The 17,206-nt window shown below is 38.1% G+C and overlaps 3 protein-coding genes across 9 annotated transcripts; all 3 read right to left on the minus strand.

Moving 5' to 3' along the window:
* Positions 1 to 19: 19 nt before the first annotated feature.
* AT2G19910 (RNA-dependent RNA polymerase family protein) lies at positions 20 to 5,346 on the minus strand. 2 transcript variants are annotated; one of them, NM_127549.3, is made up of 18 exons: positions 4,836 to 5,346; positions 4,613 to 4,754; positions 4,398 to 4,530; positions 4,166 to 4,240; positions 3,732 to 3,912; positions 3,379 to 3,577; positions 3,191 to 3,278; positions 2,940 to 3,083; positions 2,792 to 2,839; positions 2,632 to 2,703; positions 2,451 to 2,557; positions 2,205 to 2,353; positions 1,855 to 2,071; positions 1,484 to 1,709; positions 1,253 to 1,401; positions 863 to 1,170; positions 599 to 768; positions 20 to 468 (listed from the first exon to the last, which is right to left on the minus strand). In NM_127549.3, the coding sequence occupies exons 1-18, from the start codon at positions 5,170 to 5,172 to the stop codon at positions 235 to 237; spliced, it is 2,979 nt and encodes a 992-aa protein (NP_179581.2). In that variant the 5' UTR covers positions 5,173 to 5,346; the 3' UTR covers positions 20 to 234. The 2 variants fall into 2 exon arrangements, with proteins under 2 accessions (NP_179581.2, NP_001323786.1); NM_001335647.1 differs by having other exon boundaries at positions 25 to 468; positions 2,792 to 2,812; positions 4,836 to 5,336.
* Positions 5,347 to 6,272: 926 nt separating this feature from the next.
* Positions 6,273 to 11,467, minus strand: AT2G19920 (RNA-dependent RNA polymerase family protein; the record flags this gene model as incomplete). Of its 4 annotated transcripts, none has more annotated exons than NM_001335648.1 (18): positions 6,273 to 6,726; positions 6,859 to 7,016; positions 7,111 to 7,412; positions 7,493 to 7,641; positions 7,723 to 7,946; positions 8,095 to 8,307; positions 8,468 to 8,616; positions 8,707 to 8,813; positions 8,886 to 8,957; positions 9,049 to 9,069; positions 9,150 to 9,293; positions 9,375 to 9,462; positions 9,589 to 9,787; positions 9,928 to 10,108; positions 10,221 to 10,295; positions 10,497 to 10,611; positions 10,684 to 10,825; positions 10,951 to 11,467. In NM_001335648.1, 18 exons carry the CDS (start codon positions 11,342 to 11,344, stop codon positions 6,637 to 6,639), a joined length of 2,823 nt encoding a protein of 940 aa, NP_001324807.1. The 4 variants fall into 4 exon arrangements, with proteins under 4 accessions (NP_001324807.1, NP_001324808.1, NP_179582.2 ...); NM_001335649.1 differs by having other exon boundaries at positions 10,221 to 10,292; positions 10,684 to 10,828; positions 10,951 to 11,302; NM_127550.3 differs by having other exon boundaries at positions 6,292 to 6,726; positions 10,684 to 10,828; positions 10,951 to 11,302.
* A 287-nt stretch (positions 11,468 to 11,754) lies between these two features.
* AT2G19930 (RNA-dependent RNA polymerase family protein) lies at positions 11,755 to 17,063 on the minus strand (the record flags this gene model as incomplete). 3 transcript variants are annotated; one of them, NM_001335651.1, is made up of 18 exons in its annotated part: positions 11,755 to 12,184; positions 12,360 to 12,517; positions 12,614 to 12,918; positions 13,006 to 13,154; positions 13,229 to 13,454; positions 13,589 to 13,811; positions 13,904 to 14,052; positions 14,164 to 14,270; positions 14,360 to 14,431; positions 14,527 to 14,547; positions 14,661 to 14,804; positions 14,909 to 14,996; positions 15,101 to 15,299; positions 15,459 to 15,642; positions 15,844 to 15,915; positions 16,045 to 16,174; positions 16,313 to 16,457; positions 16,550 to 17,063. In NM_001335651.1, the coding sequence occupies 18 exons, from the start codon at positions 16,872 to 16,874 to the stop codon at positions 11,948 to 11,950; spliced, it is 2,934 nt and encodes a 977-aa protein (NP_001325339.1). In that variant the 3' UTR covers positions 11,755 to 11,947. The 3 variants fall into 3 exon arrangements, with proteins under 3 accessions (NP_001325339.1, NP_001325338.1, NP_179583.3); NM_001335652.1 differs by having other exon boundaries at positions 16,550 to 16,856; NM_127551.4 differs by having other exon boundaries at positions 15,826 to 15,915; positions 16,550 to 16,856.
* Between the last annotated feature and the right edge of the window lie 143 nt (positions 17,064 to 17,206).

Consider the following 17,206-nt stretch of genomic DNA (forward strand, 5'->3'; position numbering starts at 1 on the left):
AAGTGCCACGTACAATTAATTGAAATTAAATATAAGCATTAGTTTTCTTTATTTATTCCATAAGCAAACATACACACGGAATTACTTGTACACTAGATGACAAATCTTAAGTTATAACTTAAACAAAGGAAGTACACCACATAGCTTCGCCTATAAGTTCGGTTACCTAGGTCAGATACTTGTCTAACGCATCTTATGATACATGAAGACAACAAACAGGACAAGTAAGTCTGTTCAACCCAAAAGCTTTTTAAGCACAGACGTTGAAGCCACTACTGATTTATCCTTCGTTTTCTTAAGGTAAAATTTGCACAGGACCGGTCCTGCAACATTCCAGGCAAATGTACATTTCGCAACACCTTCCTGAATGGCATAATCGTAAACGACGTTGTAGAGTGCCAAGGCTTGGGGGTAGAGTTCTTCCAGACTTTTATTGCTGTCTTCAAACCCTGCAGCGCCATAGAAATCCTGATACAGACAGAAGAAACCGTTCAACCGATGAGTTGTGTTAAGAAGCATTATATGGACTAATCAACAAAAAATGTGATTCATGAAATCTATTGGTCAGATCTTTGCATTGGATTGAGCGAGAGCTTACCTGCTTGTACCTCTGGATAACTTCATTGGTTAATTGATTCCTCTTAACCTTATCAGTTTCCATCATCGCTTGGGACATTTCACTTCGGTAATTCTCGTACCAGGATGTAAATTTATCCATGTGAGACTTAGGGACCGGTTCATCTTCAAAATACCAGAGTTTACTGATTTCTGAATTGAAACATACAATATAGACGTTAATACATATTCGAGATGATGAGTTCTTGTGTACTCTGATTATTGATAGAAACTAGAAGATCCGTACCAGATGGTGGGGGTTCCTCTGCATTATGAGAATCCACAGTGTCAAAGATTAATCCAAGAATAGAAGTGGACCTGAAATCTCTCTTAGGGTCACGCTCCATGTAATGTGGAAAATTTTTGATCTCTAGATCGGGCGGGAGATCAACCTTAGCCCCCTTTTTTGGTGCATCAAGAGCATCATAGTATATATCAATCAACTTAAGAATATTCTTCTTCCTTTCATATTTTTCCTTAGCACTCTCATCTCCTAAGGTGAGGAAAGGGTCCATTATTCCTAGCCAGCAATCTGCAGCCATCCCTATAACGTCTCTGTAAACCGTGAAAACAAGGCATATGTTAACTAAACGAACTATTGTGAGCTTGAAAGTAAGCCGACAGTTAAATTATGTACCTCTTACAAAATCTTGCTTTTAAGAACATTTTGAATAGCTCTTCTTCCAACTCTTCTTCTGATAGTTCACTTGGCTTTCTTCCACAGTAAATTTTACTAGGTTTAGAAGAACTCACCCATGGTTCACTTGGCTTGAAGTGTTCCAGTAGCTAAATAGACGAATTCCGGTTCACAGGTCAGGTCTCAGCAATGAAGAGTTTATTTTCAAATGTGATGGATATAGCAGAGTACCTTGGGATTTCTGGATATGAAATACATATCGCCATCAAAGTCACCACCAGCAATCTCATCGCCCAAGGATCTTGGACCTTTCTGAGGGAAGAACACAGCAAACTTGGCATTTCCAACATAGTCTTCTAAGGCCTTAACATAGGTAGCCTTAAGTACATGTATGTCTCCAAAATGTAATCCAGGATTTCTGTAAACTAACACATCCCCGGAAATTTGGCCAGAATGGCTACAAAACCATGAAAAGAAAGCAGTGAAAATGAGCAGCTACTTGTAGGGAAGAACTCATAATTCCAAGGAAGCTAATCACTGTTTTTTGATGATTACATGCAAAACTCAAAGCGAAAGAGAAAGAGAAGAATTTGCTAGCCTACAGGATGACACAGATTTCATTTTCCTTAAGCTCCCCGGTGGGATCCACTGTGCCCATGATATAGTATGATTCGTCAATAGGAAACCTTCCTGCTTTGAGAGCATTCCTCTCTGTCTTTAAGAGATAAGAAAGACGATCCTTCAAGTATGGTTCATCAAGAGGGATACCAACCAAGATCATATCTGCAGTGTACTGGTCGTCCCCATAATTAATGGCAGCTGCACAGACAAATGAACTTAATAAAAAGACCCATTGAGTGTCTCCTCAAACTTCCGAGCATATTTTAACTCAGTAGCTTCAGGAGTAGTAAGAAACTGCAAACAAACAAGAAAGCTTTAAGATTCTTAGCACCTTTAAACGCAGCACGTTCACTGTAGAATATGGTTTTGGACTCTTCCAGCGTGTTGCGCAATATATTCAAAAAGAAGTCATTAGGGACTCCTCCATAACTAAGTAGCGCCACCAAATTTCTTGATAGCCTCGCCTTTCTTGGTGGATTACTAGAAGATGCAAACAACCAGAGATCAAAAAAAGAAAAGAAAAAACATCAAGCGAGAAATTCAGCTTCAGGATAGTAAGAACTCTTGTGACAGCTACCTTGTAGTGACTACCTCCAAGGAGTTAAAGGTACTAAGATTTGACAAGGTTCGATCTTCATACACCTTGATCATAGAAGGTCGAACCTGGACAGTCCGAGGAGGAAGCTGCCAAATAAAGGAGAAAACTGAGGAATAGCTTGCAAATCTGATTTTTGTGACATGAAAGAGAGCTGGCTTACTTTCTTGTTTGTGAGAAAAGTTCCCTTAACAGCATAGCCATTATAAAAAATCCGAAACTGGATCAGCAGAGGCTGTTGAAAAAACGATTTATTACTACTTGTTTTAAGTGATAGAAAAATACTGAGTGGAGCGCTTAAACGTGGAATATAAACTACATACCGGCTCTTGGCCACATGGTCCCTGTCCTTCAAAATTTAAATTCTTACTCTTGATCGAAAACAAATAAGAAACAAACATGATAAGGAATCAAGAGTGAACAAAAGGCAACTAAGAAACCATCAAATAATCAAGGAAGTACAGGAAAGACCTGAATATTGTTACTTCTCATAGATTTCCCTTTAAAAATATTAACTGGACACATCCGAGCAAGGTCCTCAGAGATGTAGCCAGTTCCATCTGAATGTATACAAGGTTTCCCATTCTTGTCAAGAACATCCTTATCATCTTGATCCTGCAATTGTCAGAGAGGTAAAAAGCCAAGGCACATATCAAATACAACTAAATAAAGGCATTAGAAAGAGACGCAGTTCCTGAAGAAAACATGAATTAAGGAAGTACATGGCAGTGTATATCATCGATTTGCTCAAAGGTAATTCCAGTCATGTCAACTTCGAGCGTTTTAGTCTTTGACAGAATTAAAGAAAACCTGAAGCATCAACAAAAGGTGACTCTGATTACAAAGGAGGAAATCTCAAGAGTTTAGAGATGAAACAGTAGAATATCCTCATATGCCTACAATAGAGTACCTTGACATATAGTTGGGCAAAGATGACAAAGTATTCACATGCATAAAATGCATACGTGCTTCATGCATTGACTTTCCGGCGAAGATATAGGGATTTTGCATATCAATTGAAGCTGTCGAGTCTGTGCGTATAAAGTAGCATTTAACTCCCTTTGTAGAAACATCTTTCTTCTTCTCTTCTTTCCCTCCATCTTTGAAAACTGTTTGTAAAGGAAACGTAAACAAGCTACAATATGCAGTCTTAAACACAAAGATGAAAATGATCTGCTATGTTGCTAGACATGGCATTAGCACCTAAAAAATGAAAAATGTTATATGCTCAATAAGAGGTATTAAGAAGGAGAAAAGACCCACCAAAAAATCGATAACGGCGTAACCCAACCATGATACCATTCTTAGCAATCCCTTTGTATGTAGAGTAAAGGTCATTACAATAGGTTTCCACGCCTAACACTTTATCAAATTTGACAGTTAGAACGTTATCATCACCCAAAACCTTGTGCAGGTGTGTTCCAGTGTTCTCCAGAAGATGACCCTGTGAACACAGTTTATCAATAAGTAAAAATAGTATTAAGACACTGTCCAGGACTTTATCATAATAGTAGGATATACACATTTATTAGATATATGATAGCGACTTGCAAACAAATTATGTCAACAGCTTCTAGTAGTATCTCTTGAATTCAGATCCTTTGAAAACAAAGAACATATATCAAGCTAACACAAAGAACGTAGCAACACGGGAAAATGCAAAAAATGAAAGACAGAGCTTAGAGAGGAGGTTATACCTTGAATTTGTAACTACCATCGGTAGCAACATGACATTGATAGTAATGGGTCATCCCACTATCCCCTTCAAGTGGCTGGAGAAAGAAGCATGTAAGAAGACGCAATTAGTACAGATTCTTCATAAATTGCAGAAGATAAAGGAATTTGAAGTATCCACCAGGTCTCTCTCCATGTCTTGTCAATTCACTTAAGAAAGTACATGATGAAGAACAGAACAGAGAACTGCCATACCCTTCTTCGCTCCTTGGGGGAACAATAACGCTGTCCCAACCGGTTCCAAACCGCTGCTTCATATGAAACCATTGGCAAATCCTTCCATTTTCTGATCTGATCACCAGATATAACCTCCTCAACAAGGGATTCCCTGTAACAAAAAACGATCACTTTCCAAAGGAATAGATAAGAACTGATTATTAAAGATCAAAAATTGTTCCAGCCTAACATACCCTCCAATATAGCTAAGCAACAGAAACGCCTTCTTGAATTCAAGTTCACCCAAAGCTAAAAGCGGAGGAATGTACTTAGATCCACCATTTTCTTCTCTTTTCATGAACTTAGGAGAGGGAGTTTCCAAATCAAGAGACACATCTGCTAAAACAATTGACCAATACTCATAAATAAAACTCTAGAGCATATAAAACAACACAAGCCCATCAGATACTGACTGACCTTGAGAAGCCCTGCAACTTTTTTTGGCAGGAGTTCTAGGAGACTGTACTGGAGACTCGCCGGGACTCAGGCGTGGAGAGCCATCAACAGTGACTGTCCCTTTAACAAAATACATGATTAACCCATCGAGGGTCTTCAAATACGGCTTATTGAAAACTTTCCTAAGTGTTTCCAGAGCCAATTCCTCAGAAATCGAAGAAAGTTTTCGCCTTGTCTCCACACTTATCGGAAGACGATGATTGTGTTTCTCGTAGATTTTCTCCAACATTGTTTCAACACTACCCAGAAGAGCGATCTCTGACCGCGGAGAGACTTCATCGCAGCCATTGTTCATCATTTTTTCTCCCCAAAATCGGAGTCAGTGTCTATAATCTAGGGTTCATAATATATAGCCCTAGTGGGAAGAGAGAAACTTGTTTAACTCTGGAATTGCTTTTGCTGCCATTTTCTCAAAGTTTCGTCCTTTAGGTTTCAAAAAAAGAAAAAAACAGAAGTTTTGTGTAAATCTGTTTGATACTTTGATTTGACTACACGGAGATTTATATGCAGTACGCTATTCTAGCCGTTTATTAATTTTTTAATTTTTATCAAAATGCCCAACCATCACTACTATATTTACAAATCTGCCACTACTTTCTCGCCGGCGCTGCAAACGCGCAAGTAAAATCGCGTTTTCGGACTATTTTGTCTCATTGCATAATCGCGAATTATTTATATATGCACATTCATATTACAAGTTTCAAGGTTACAAAAACACACCTGCAGAGGTAATTTTATTCATTGTCATAAGCATTTATTCACAAAAAATACTCAGCAGAGGCAACAAATCTATATTAGAAGTTTAGAACCAAACCAAAGTCGCTACAACATCTTGGTACCTATTAGCTAAGTTACTTAGTCTGTAGATTCATGAGCAAAATCATAAAGAAGCATTGGCATGCAGTGAAATGGATACTGAGGTATATCAGCGGTTCAGTGAAGAAGAAACTTTGCTACAAGCAAGACGGAGAGAGTTCATTATTAGAGGTTATTATTCCCCTACACCTCAGAACTCGAAAATTCCAATGGAGGTTTATGAGTTACGCTATTTCTGTTCCAGTCAATAACCAAACAAGAAGACATAATAAAAATATGTGGACATAAAGGATCAGACTGTGTGATTCCAAAAATTGATTCTTACTTAACCAGAACCAAGATATAGGAAGGTGGGCTCTGCAAGTGCACTATTCATTAACTTCTGAAGAATTTAGTCTTGCTACTTCCATTACTATATTTGCTAATATATTATACTATATTTGCTACTATTCACAAAGGAAGAAACTTTTGCTACTTTTCTTGAAAAATATAGTAATGGAAGGAAGAAGGTTGTGGAAAATCCAAATGGAAGCATGAGGACGCAGAGAGGAGTCGCACTGGAGAAGATAGCTTTGTACACCACCACACTATAAAGGTCATCATTTTTTTCTATTCCATAAGCAAATATACATACACACGGAATTATATGTTAACTAGAGGACAAATCTAAGATTAGACCTAAATCAAAGCCAGTACTACACCACACATCTTGGTTTGGCCTATAAGTAGGTTACTTGCCTAACACGCATATTATGAGACATGAAGACAGCAAATACTTATTGTTATCACCAGAACAGAACAGTAAGAGTGTTCAGCCGAAAATCTCTTTCAGCATGGAAATCGAACACATTACTAAATTCTTCTCGTAGAATCTGCACAGGACCGGACCTGCAACCTTCCAGACAAACCCGCAACTTTTAACGTTATTCCACTTGATGGCATAGTCCTAAGTGACGTTGTAAAGTGCAAGGGCCTTTGGGTAGAGTTCTTCTAGAATTTTCTTGCTTTCTTTAAACCCTGCAGCACTGTAGAACTCCTGTTACAGAGAGAAGAAACCGTTCAACCAATGATTTGTTTATAAAGCATTACAATCAACAAAAAACCAGTGATCCATGAAGGCTATTGGTTAAAGCTTTTCTCTTAGAATTAACTAAATTGAAGAGCTTACCTGCTTGTATTTCTGGATAACTTCATTACAGGAATCATCATCATCTGAGTTCATCGCTTGACACATCTCCTTTCTGTAATCCTTGTGCCAGAGTTTACATTTCTCCATGTCAAACTCAGAGACCGGCTCATCTTCAAAACACTGAAGTTTACTGATTCCTGAAAGGTAACCCAGAGCTAAACCGTTAAAACATATTCAACGTGATGAGTTATTGTGTACTTTGATTATCAATAGTAACAAGAAGACCCGTACCAGATGGTGTGGTGTCCTCTGCATTATGAAAATCCACAGTGTCAAAGATTAATCCAAGAATAGAAGTGGACTTGAATGTTTTATTCCTCTCCATATAATGTGGAAAAAGATCGACCTTTACGTCTAACGGGAGATTGACCTCAGTCCCCGTTTTTGGTGCATCAATAGCATCATAGTATATATCAGTCAACTTTAGCATTTTCTTCTTCATTTCAGCTTTTTCCTTAACATTCTCATCTCCTAAGGTGAGGAACCGGTCCATTATTGCTAGCCAGCTATCTGCAGCCTGTCCTATAACTGAGCTGTAAACCCAGAAAACAAGACATATTTAACCCAAAGGACTATGTGACCTTGAAAGTAACCCGAGAATTAAAGAATGTACCTGGGACTAAATCCTGTCTTTAAGAAGATTTTGAAAAGCTCTTCTTCCAACTGTTCGGGTGAAAGTTCACTTGGTTGTCTACCAGTGTAAATTTTACTACGTGGAGAAGAACTCACCCACGGTTCACTTGGCTTGTAGTGCTCAAGTAGCTAAACAGAGGAAGTTGCGGTTTATAAGTTAGGTCTCAGCAATGAAATTTTACTATAACTGTGATGGATATAGCAGTGTACCTTGGGATTTCTGGATATGAAATACATATCGCCATCAAAGTCACCACCTGCAATTTCGTCTCCCAAAGATCTTGGACCTTTTTGAGGGAAGAACACACCATACTTGGAATTTCCAACATACTGTTCCAAGGATTTAACATATGTAGCCTTTAGAATATGTATGTCTCCAAAATGTAGTCCAGGATTCCTGTAAACTAGCACATCCTGAGATTTGGCCAGACCCGCTGCAAAACAACGAAAAAGAAAGTAGTGAGGAAATGAAGAGCTAACTCACAACTCCAATGAAGCAAGTTGCACGGTTTGTTTATTCTTCCATCCACACTTTATATTACAAAAAAATAAATAAAATTTTGGTAGCATACAGGATGACACAGACTTCATCTTCCTTTAGCTCTCCGGTGGGATCCACTGTCCCCATGAGATAGTATGATTCGTCAATAGGAAGTTTTCCTGCTTTGAGATCATCTTTCTCTAACTTTAAGAGTTTAGACAGATAATGCTTCAAATATGGCTCATCAAGGGGGATACCAGCCATGATCATTTGTAAAGCGTTCTTATCGTCCATATTCCCATAATGAAGTGCAGCTGCAGAAACAAATAAACTTAATAAAAAGCCATCATGTGTCTTCTCATACTTCCTATGATATTAAAGACTTCAGTCAGTTTCAAAGCTCGAAAATTGCAAAAGACCATGGTTTCCCTCTAATTGCAAAAGAGCTCGAAAGCTTTAGAGTTTTAACCATACCTTTACCCGCTGCACGTACTTTGAAGAATATGGTTTTCTTCTTTTCCAACGTGTTGAGCAATATATCCAAAAAGAAATCATTTGGCACTCCTCCATAGCTCAGCAGCGCGACTAAATTCTTCGATAGCTTCGCTCTTTTTGGTGGATTACTGGAAGATGGAAACAACCATAAATCATCAAAATAAGAACCTCAGTGAGAAGTTCAGCTTTAAGATAACATAAATCCAAGAGACATATACCTTGTAGTGACTACCTCCAGGGAGTTAAACGTGCTAAAATTTGACAAATTTTTATCTTTATACACCTTGATCATAGAAGGTCGAACCTGGACGGTCTGTGGAGGAAGCTGCCAAATTGGGAGCAATTTTAGGATTAGCTCAAAAATCTGGTTCTGTGACATGAAAGAGAGTCTACTTACGTTCTTGTTTAATAGGAAAATTCCCTTAACAGCAGAGCCATCATTAAACATCCGAATTTGGATCAGCAGAGGCTGTTGGAATAAAAAAAAAAAGTGTCACTACTTGTGGTAAGTGATAATCAAATACAGAATCGAGCTTAAACTTGAACTGTAAACTACATACCGGCTCTTGGACACAGGTTCCCTGTGATTCAAAACAAACATAATAAGGAAACAAGAGTGAACTAAGCAACCATTAAATTGTCATGGAAGTACAAGAAAGACCTGAATATTGTTACTTCTCATAGATTTCCCTTTAAAAATATTTAATGGACACATCCGAGCAAGGTCCTCAGAGATGTATCCAGTTCCATCTGAGTGTATACGAGGTTTCCCATTCTTATCAAGAACATCATTATTACTTTGATCCTGCAATTGTCAGAGAGGGAAAGAGGTCAAAGCCCATATAGCGAATACAGTTCCTGAAGGACACATGAATTAAAGAGGTACATGGCAGTGTATATCATCGATTTGCATGACGGTAATCTCAGTCATGTCAACTTCAAGCTTTTTTGTCTTTGACAGAATTAAAGAAAACCTGAAGCATCAACAAAAGTGAGGTAACCCTGATTACAAAGGAAAACATCTCTAAAACAGTTATAAAATGAAACAGTAAGAAATCTTCAAGATGCCTCCAATAGAGACTTAGAAGAAACTAGAGTACCTTGCCATATAGTTGGCGGGAGAAGGCAATGTATGCACATGCATAAAATGCATACGAGCTTCATGAATTGACATCCCGGAAAGGATATAAGGATTCTCCATATCACTGGATGCTGTAGAACCCGTGCGTATGAAGTAGCATTTCACTTGCTTTGTAGAATTTCTCTTCTTTTTCTCTGCTTTCCCTCCATCTTTGAAGACTGTTTAAAAGAAGTTAACAAGGTACTATGTGATAAAGTATGACAATATCTGCTAGACATGGCCTTAGCACCTTAACAAGGAAAAGTGTTGTTTTTGCAAAAACATAAATGATAATCAAGAGAAAAGGAAAATGACCCACCAAAAAATTGATAACGACGTAAACCAACCATGATACCATTCTTAGCAATCTCTTTGTATTTAGAGTAAGGGTTGTCACAGTATGTTGACTCCTTTGGTAATTGATCGAATCTAACGGTTAAAACATTATCATCACCCAAAACCTTGTGCAGGTGTGTTCCAGTGTTCTCCAGAAAATAACCCTGTAAAGACAGTCTTATCAATAATAAACATTATATCCTAAAAGTATCACTTGAATTCAGATCATCTTAAAACAAAGAACACGCATGACAGTGGGTGGAGAGCCGATTGGACCTTTAATCTGTAGCTACCATCGGGAGCAACATGACATTGATAGTAATGAGTCTTCCCGCTATCCGATTCAAGCTGCTGAGGAAAAGAAGCATGTAAGAAGAAGCAATTAGTACAACCTCGACAACAAAGTCTAATTCCTCAGAAATTGCAGTGCAGCAAGCAGTTCAAAAGAATTTGCAGTATCCAACAAGCCTCTCTCCATGTCTTTTGTCAATTCATTTAAGAAAAACTATGATAGATAGCACCAATATAGAACATAACAGAGAACTGCCATACCATTCTTTCCTCGTTTTGGCCCAACTTGAACCACACTGCTCTTTCATATGCAACCATTGGCAAATCCTTCCATTGTCTGATCTCATCACCAGATATAACCTCACCCAGAGATTTCCTGTTACAAAGACGATCACTTTCCAACGAAATAGATATAAAACTGATGGAAAAATCTCCAGCCTAAACATACCCTCCAAGATAGGTAAGCAACAAAAACGCCTTCTTGAATTCAAGTTCACCCAAAGCTAATAGAAGAGAAATGTGCTTAGATTCTCCATTTTCATCTCCTCTCAAGAACTTAGGAGACGGATCTTCACGATCAAGAGACACCTCTGCTACAAACAATCAACCATAGTCATAATATTGCGGTCAACAAGAAGAGAATTTCACTACTAAACACACAAGAAGGAAAAAAAAAAACCCAAAGTATGTGAACAGATTCTATCCTAACACTGACCTTGAGAAGCCCTGCAACTTTTTTTCCCGGGAGTTCTAGGAAACTGTACTGGAGACTCGCCAGACCACAGGCGAGGAGAGCCATCAACGGTGACCGCATCGTTAAGAAAATATATGATTATCCCATCGAGGGTCTTCACATTCGGCATATTGAGAACTTTCCTGAGTGTTTCCAAAGCCAATTCCTCAGAAATCGAAGAAAGTCTCCGTCTTGTCTCCACTTTTATCGGAGGATGATGATTGTGTTTCCCGTAGACTTTCTCCAACATTGTTTCAACACTACCCAGAAGAGCAATTTCTGACCACGAAAAACCTTGATCGCTGCTGTTATAATCCATAGTGGTGGTCATCATTTTTCCCAACGAGAAAAACAGTTGTCTCTTTAGGGTTCTCATACAAATAAGCAAGTACCCAGTGAGAAGAAGGAACTGTTCTCAATTTTTCAAATTTCTTCATTGCGCTGTTGATGCGACGTTGATGATCTGACAACACACGGGAAAAACAAAAATAAAGTCCAAAGCTTTTTTCCTGTGAATCGATTTTATGGATTTGACTTGAAGAAGATTTTTTATACAGGCTACACAATATAGCCGTTTGTTATTTATTTTGGAATTTACCAAAATACCCTAACACGAGTCACCAAAATTACAAAGTTGCCAAAGCTTTGTCGCCGTCGCTTTAAACGCCAAGTAAACAAACAATCTCGCGATCAAAATTTTGTTTAAAATTCTCAACATTTATTTTACAAATTTCAATCTTACAAAAAACACTGGTGCAGAGGTAAGAGCTTCGTTAATAGAAAAGCTTCGTTATGTAACATATTTTTATTCATTTCATAGGCAAAAGATTCACAAAAAATATTCACCAGAGGAGAAATCTACATTAAAACCAAACCAAAAGGCACTACAACACACACATCTTGGCACCTATTAGTTAACTTACTTGCCTCATACGCTTCTTATTATTAGACATGTAGCAACAACAAAGGCTTGTATTCTTCAACCCCAAAGCTCTTTAAGCACAGATGGTGCACACACTAAACATTTCTCCTGCATTTTCTTATTTAGATAGAATCTGCACAGTACCGGTCCTGCTACCTTCCAGACAAACCTGCATTTCGAAACACCTGCATGAATGGCATAATCGTAAACGATCTTGTAGAGTGCGAGAGCTTGCGGATAGAGTTCTTCCAGACTTTTCTTGCTGTCTTCAAACCCTGCAGCGCCATAGAACTCCTGACACACGACAAATAAACCATTTCTTTGATAAGCATGATTGTCTCCTGCTGGTTACATACTTCCACGGAACCAATCAACAAAACATTGGAGATTCATGAAGTCTACTGGTCAGATCTTTGCTCTTAGACTTAACTGAATCTCCAGAGTGGTGACATCGAATTGAGGACCTTACCTGCTTGTATCTCTGAATAACTTCATTGGCTGATTCATCCTTATCAGTCTTCATCGCCTGTGTCATCTCAGTTCTGTAATTATCATACCACAGTCTACATTTCTGCATATGAAACTCGGAGACCGGCTCATCTTCGAAACACGGGAGTTTACTGATCTCTAAATTGTAAACCACAGTAAAACACATATCATGATTAATGATTTCTTTGGTGATCTGATTATATGTATATAGTAGAACCAATAAAGGTCCTTTACCAGATGATGGTGAGGGTTCCTCTGTTGTCTGTGATTTAACAAAGTCAAAGATTAATCCAAGAATAGAAGTGGACTGGAATTTTTTATCCCGCTCCATGTAATGTGGAAAGATGTCAGGCTTCAGCTTGTTTGGGAGGTAGACTTTATCCCCTTTCTTTGGTGCATCAAGAGCATCATAGTATATATCAATCAGCTCAAGCATCTTCTTCTTCATTTCAGCTTTTTCCTCAGCCCTGTCATCTCCTAGTATGAGGAAGCGGTCCATTATTGTTAACCAGCTATCTGCAGCTATCCCTATAACATTGCTGTAAACCCGAGGAAAAAGGAAATGAATTTCAAAGATTGATTCTGCAAATCCAAGACACTTTTATATCTTTCAGAGATGAGAGTACCTGGCATGAAATCCTGCAGTCAGGAACATTTCGAAAAGTTCTTCTTCCAACTCTTCTGGGGAAAGCTGGCTTGGCGCTCTACCAGAGTTACTTTTACTGGGAGGAGTCAAACTCACCCACGGTTCACTTGGTTTGAAGTTTTCAAGTAGCTAAACCAGAAAGCAAACCCAAGAAAATCAGGTCACAACAATAATTAATTTTACTGATTAATGTGGTGGATTACCTCAGGGTTTCTTGATATGAAATACATATCACCATCAAAGTCACCACCTGCAATCTCGTCCCCCAAGGATCTTGGACCTTTCTGAGGGAAGAACACAGCAAACTTGGAATTTCCAACATACTCTTCCAAGGCCTTGACATATGTGGCCTTAAGAATATGTATGTCTCCAAAATGTAATCCAGGATTTCTATACACTAAAACTTCTCCCGAAATTTGCCCAGACTCACTAAAAAACCATGAAAAGAAGCAGTGGCGAAATGAACAACTAACTCACAATTCCAAAAAACTAAACCACTGTTTTTTTTTTCCATGCAATTAAAACTCAAAATGAAAAGGTAAAAGAAGAGTTGAGTAGCATACAGAATTACACAGACTTCATCTTCCTTTAGCGCTCCGGTGGGATCCACTGTTCCCATAAGATAGTATGATTCGGTCACAGGAAGTTTTCCTGCTTTGAGATCATTTTTCTCTGTCTTTAAAAGTATAGACAGATAATTCTTCAAGTGTGGTTCATCAAGGGGGATACCAACCAATATCATCTGTGCGGCGTTCTGGTCGTCCATTTCCCCATAATTAAGAGCAGCTGCACCGAAAATTTGACTTCTTAAAAATAAATAGCTCTAGGCACCAGAAACAAAATGCAAAAGAACCAGAAACGTTAGGAATTTTAAGCACCATTAAGTGCAGCACGTTTGTTGTAGAATATGCTTTTAGACTCTTCCAACGTGTTGAGCAATATATCCAAAAAGAATTCATTAGGGATTCCTCCATAGCTAAGCAGCGCAACCAAATTTTTTGATAGCTTTGTTCTTTTTGGTGGATTACTGGATGATGGAAACAACTAGATGTTACTAGGATAACTTCACTCCACAATAAGAACATTTGAGGGAGAGAACTTCAGTATTAAAACAACAAGTAGTCAGCGAACAAAATACCTTGTGGTTACTACTTCCAAGGCGTTAAAGGTGCTAAAATTGGACAAGGATGGATCTTTAGACACCTTGATCATCGAAGGTCGAACCTGGACAGTCCGAGGACAAAGCTGCCAAATTGGAAAGAAAATTAAGAATAGTTTTGCAAACATTTAAACCCCAAAAAAGGATGTTGTAATGTGAAAGAGAGCGGACTTACTTTCTTGTTTAAGAGAAAAGTTCCCTTAACAGCATAACCATCATAAAACATCCGAAACTGGATCAAAAGAGGCTGTTGGAAAAAGTAATATTTTACTACTTGAGTTCAATAATAGACAGACATAGAATCAAGCATAAATAGGGATATGAACTATATAGTATACATACCGGGTCTTGGTAACATGCTTCCTGTCCAACAAAATATGAAAGCTTACTCTAAATTTAAATCAAGTATGAAGAAGGAAAAAAGATGATACGAGTGAACAAAGGGCCTAGTCAACCATCAACGTCAGAGTAAGGACCTGAATACTTTCACTTCTGAGACATTTCCCTTTAAATATATTTAGGGGACACATCCGAGCCAGGTCCTCAGAGATGTAGCCAGTTCCATCTGAATGTATGCAAGGTTTTTTGTTCTTGTCAAGAACATCTTTCCCATCTTGATCCTGCAATTGGAAGAAATGGAAAAAGGTCAAAGAACATAGCGAATGCAAGTAAGTAAAGGCATTAGAGACGAAGTTCCTCAAGGAAACATGAATTAAGGACGTACATGGCAGTGTATATCATCAATTTGATCAAAGGTAATCCCAGTCATGTCAACTTCAAGCGTTTTAGTCTTTGACAGAATTAAGGAAAACCTGAAGCATCAGCAAAAGAAAGGTGACTCTGATAAAAAAGGACATCTACAGAAGAGTTTAAATATGATACAGTAGAATATCTTCATATACTTCCTTTAAAGTACCTTGCCATATAATTCGCCAAAGTTGGTGCTCGATGCACGTGCATAAAATGCATACGAGCTTCATAAATTGACTTTCCGGTTAAAATATAGGGATTTTGCATATCATAAAAAGCTGTTGAGTCCGTGCGTATAAAGTAGCATTTCACTTTCTTTGTAGAAAGATCTTTCTTCTTTTCCTCTTTTCCTCCATCTTTGAAAACTGTTCAATAGAATGTCACAAAGAGCTACAATATCAGGTTCTAAATCTAAAGCAGAAGTATGATATGTGTATAGCTTAGCAACATTACAATAAATAGTTTTGTATGTGTAACGACATAAATGGTAGTTAATCAAGAGAAAAAGGGAAAACAATGCCCACCAAAAAATTGATAACGACGTAAACCAATCATGATACCGTTCTTGGCAATCCCTTTGTATGTAAAGTAATGGTCAATGCTATATGTTGATGAACTTTTCTGGACATCCGCGAATTTGACGGTTAAAACATTATCATCACCCAAGACCTTGTGCAAGTGTGTTCCAGTGTGTTCAAGAAGAGGGCCCTGTGAACACAGTGTGTCGATAAGTATATTGAGTCAATGTCAAGGTGCAATGTTTGATAGACATATCAATTGTTTTATAGACATATGATAGCGACTTACAAAGAATTTCTTCTACAGCTTGAATCAAAAATATTACACAAAGTACATATGCCTAATGGAAAAAGCAAACAGAAAAGATAGTACTTGAAGAGCTGAAAGAACCTTGAATGTGTAGCTACCATTGGGAGCAACATTACACTGATAGTAATGGGTCTTCCCGCTATCCCATTGCAACTGGGGAAATGAAGCATGATAGAAAATGCAGTTAATACAACTTTGATACCAAACTCAACTTCTTGTAAAATTACCTTCAGAAACGCAAACATGAAAATATAAACAAAACCCAATAGAATAGAACAATACCATTCTTCGGTCCTTTTGGGGACAATAATGCCGGCCCAAGCGGTCCCAAACCGCTGCTTCATATTCAACCATTGGCAAATCTTTCCACAGTCTAATCTCATCAGCAGTTATAACCTGGCCCACATGTTGCCTGTATAACATCAAATAAAGAAAAAGTTAAGCATCACCAAAAGAGGTAATTGTCACCATCAAAACCAAACAATTACAATAGGTGGATAAGAGAATATAGAGATGTAAGAAATTGGGAAACTTGCATAACAAACATTACCCTGGAATATAGCTAAGTAACAAAAACACCTTCTTAAATTCAAGTTCACCCAAAGCTACCAGCTGGGGAATGTGCAGAGATCCTCCTTTGTCTTCACTTTTCAAAGACTTAGGAGAAGGAGCATCAGAATCAACAGACATCTCTTCTGCAATCGCCAACAATCATAAGAAAAGTAAAGATTTTTACTATCCAAATTCACATTTTCACAAGCAAAGAGAGTTTGTTTCTGATACTAACCTTGAAGAACCCTGGACACGTGTCTTCCAGAGGGGCTAAGAGAGTTCGCCGGCTGTGGATAGCCAGTAAAACTAACGGCTTGGTTAACCTTAGAAACGATGAAGCTGTCGAGGTTGTATATCAAACCAGCCTGCAAACTAAAAACTTTCCTGACCAACTCAAAACCCAAATTCTCAGGAATCGAAGACAGTCTCTGTCTCGTCTCATCATTAATCGGAGTAAGATTGTGTTTTCTGTAGATATTCTCTAAAGCTGTTTCAATCCGACCCGAAAGAGCGATCCTTATCCTCGAAGAAGCTTGATTCATGCTGCGAAAATTTATCATTTTTCTTCCCGTTCGTCGGAATCTCACACTTTCTTCTTCTTCTCTCTTACTTCAGAATTTAAGGGTTGCCAAAAAAAAATACCCAGTAGAGAAACAGTTTCTACTGTTAGTGATTGGATTTGATTTGACGATGACACAAGAAGAAACAGAGAGGAAATAAAAAGGTCGGAGCTTTTTCTCTAGATTTTCTTTTGACTCCATTGAAACAAATTCATCTAACCGCTTCGGCGCTTACTCAAGTAATTGACATGAATGCCTTTACTCTTAGTCTGGGAATTACCAAAATGCCAGATTTTTGTCGTCACCCGATGCAAACGCCAAGACATATCGCG

Source organism: Arabidopsis thaliana, chromosome 2, assembly GCF_000001735.4.
Source record: "Arabidopsis thaliana chromosome 2, partial sequence".
In the NCBI taxonomy this organism is placed as follows: domain Eukaryota; kingdom Viridiplantae; phylum Streptophyta; class Magnoliopsida; order Brassicales; family Brassicaceae; genus Arabidopsis; species Arabidopsis thaliana.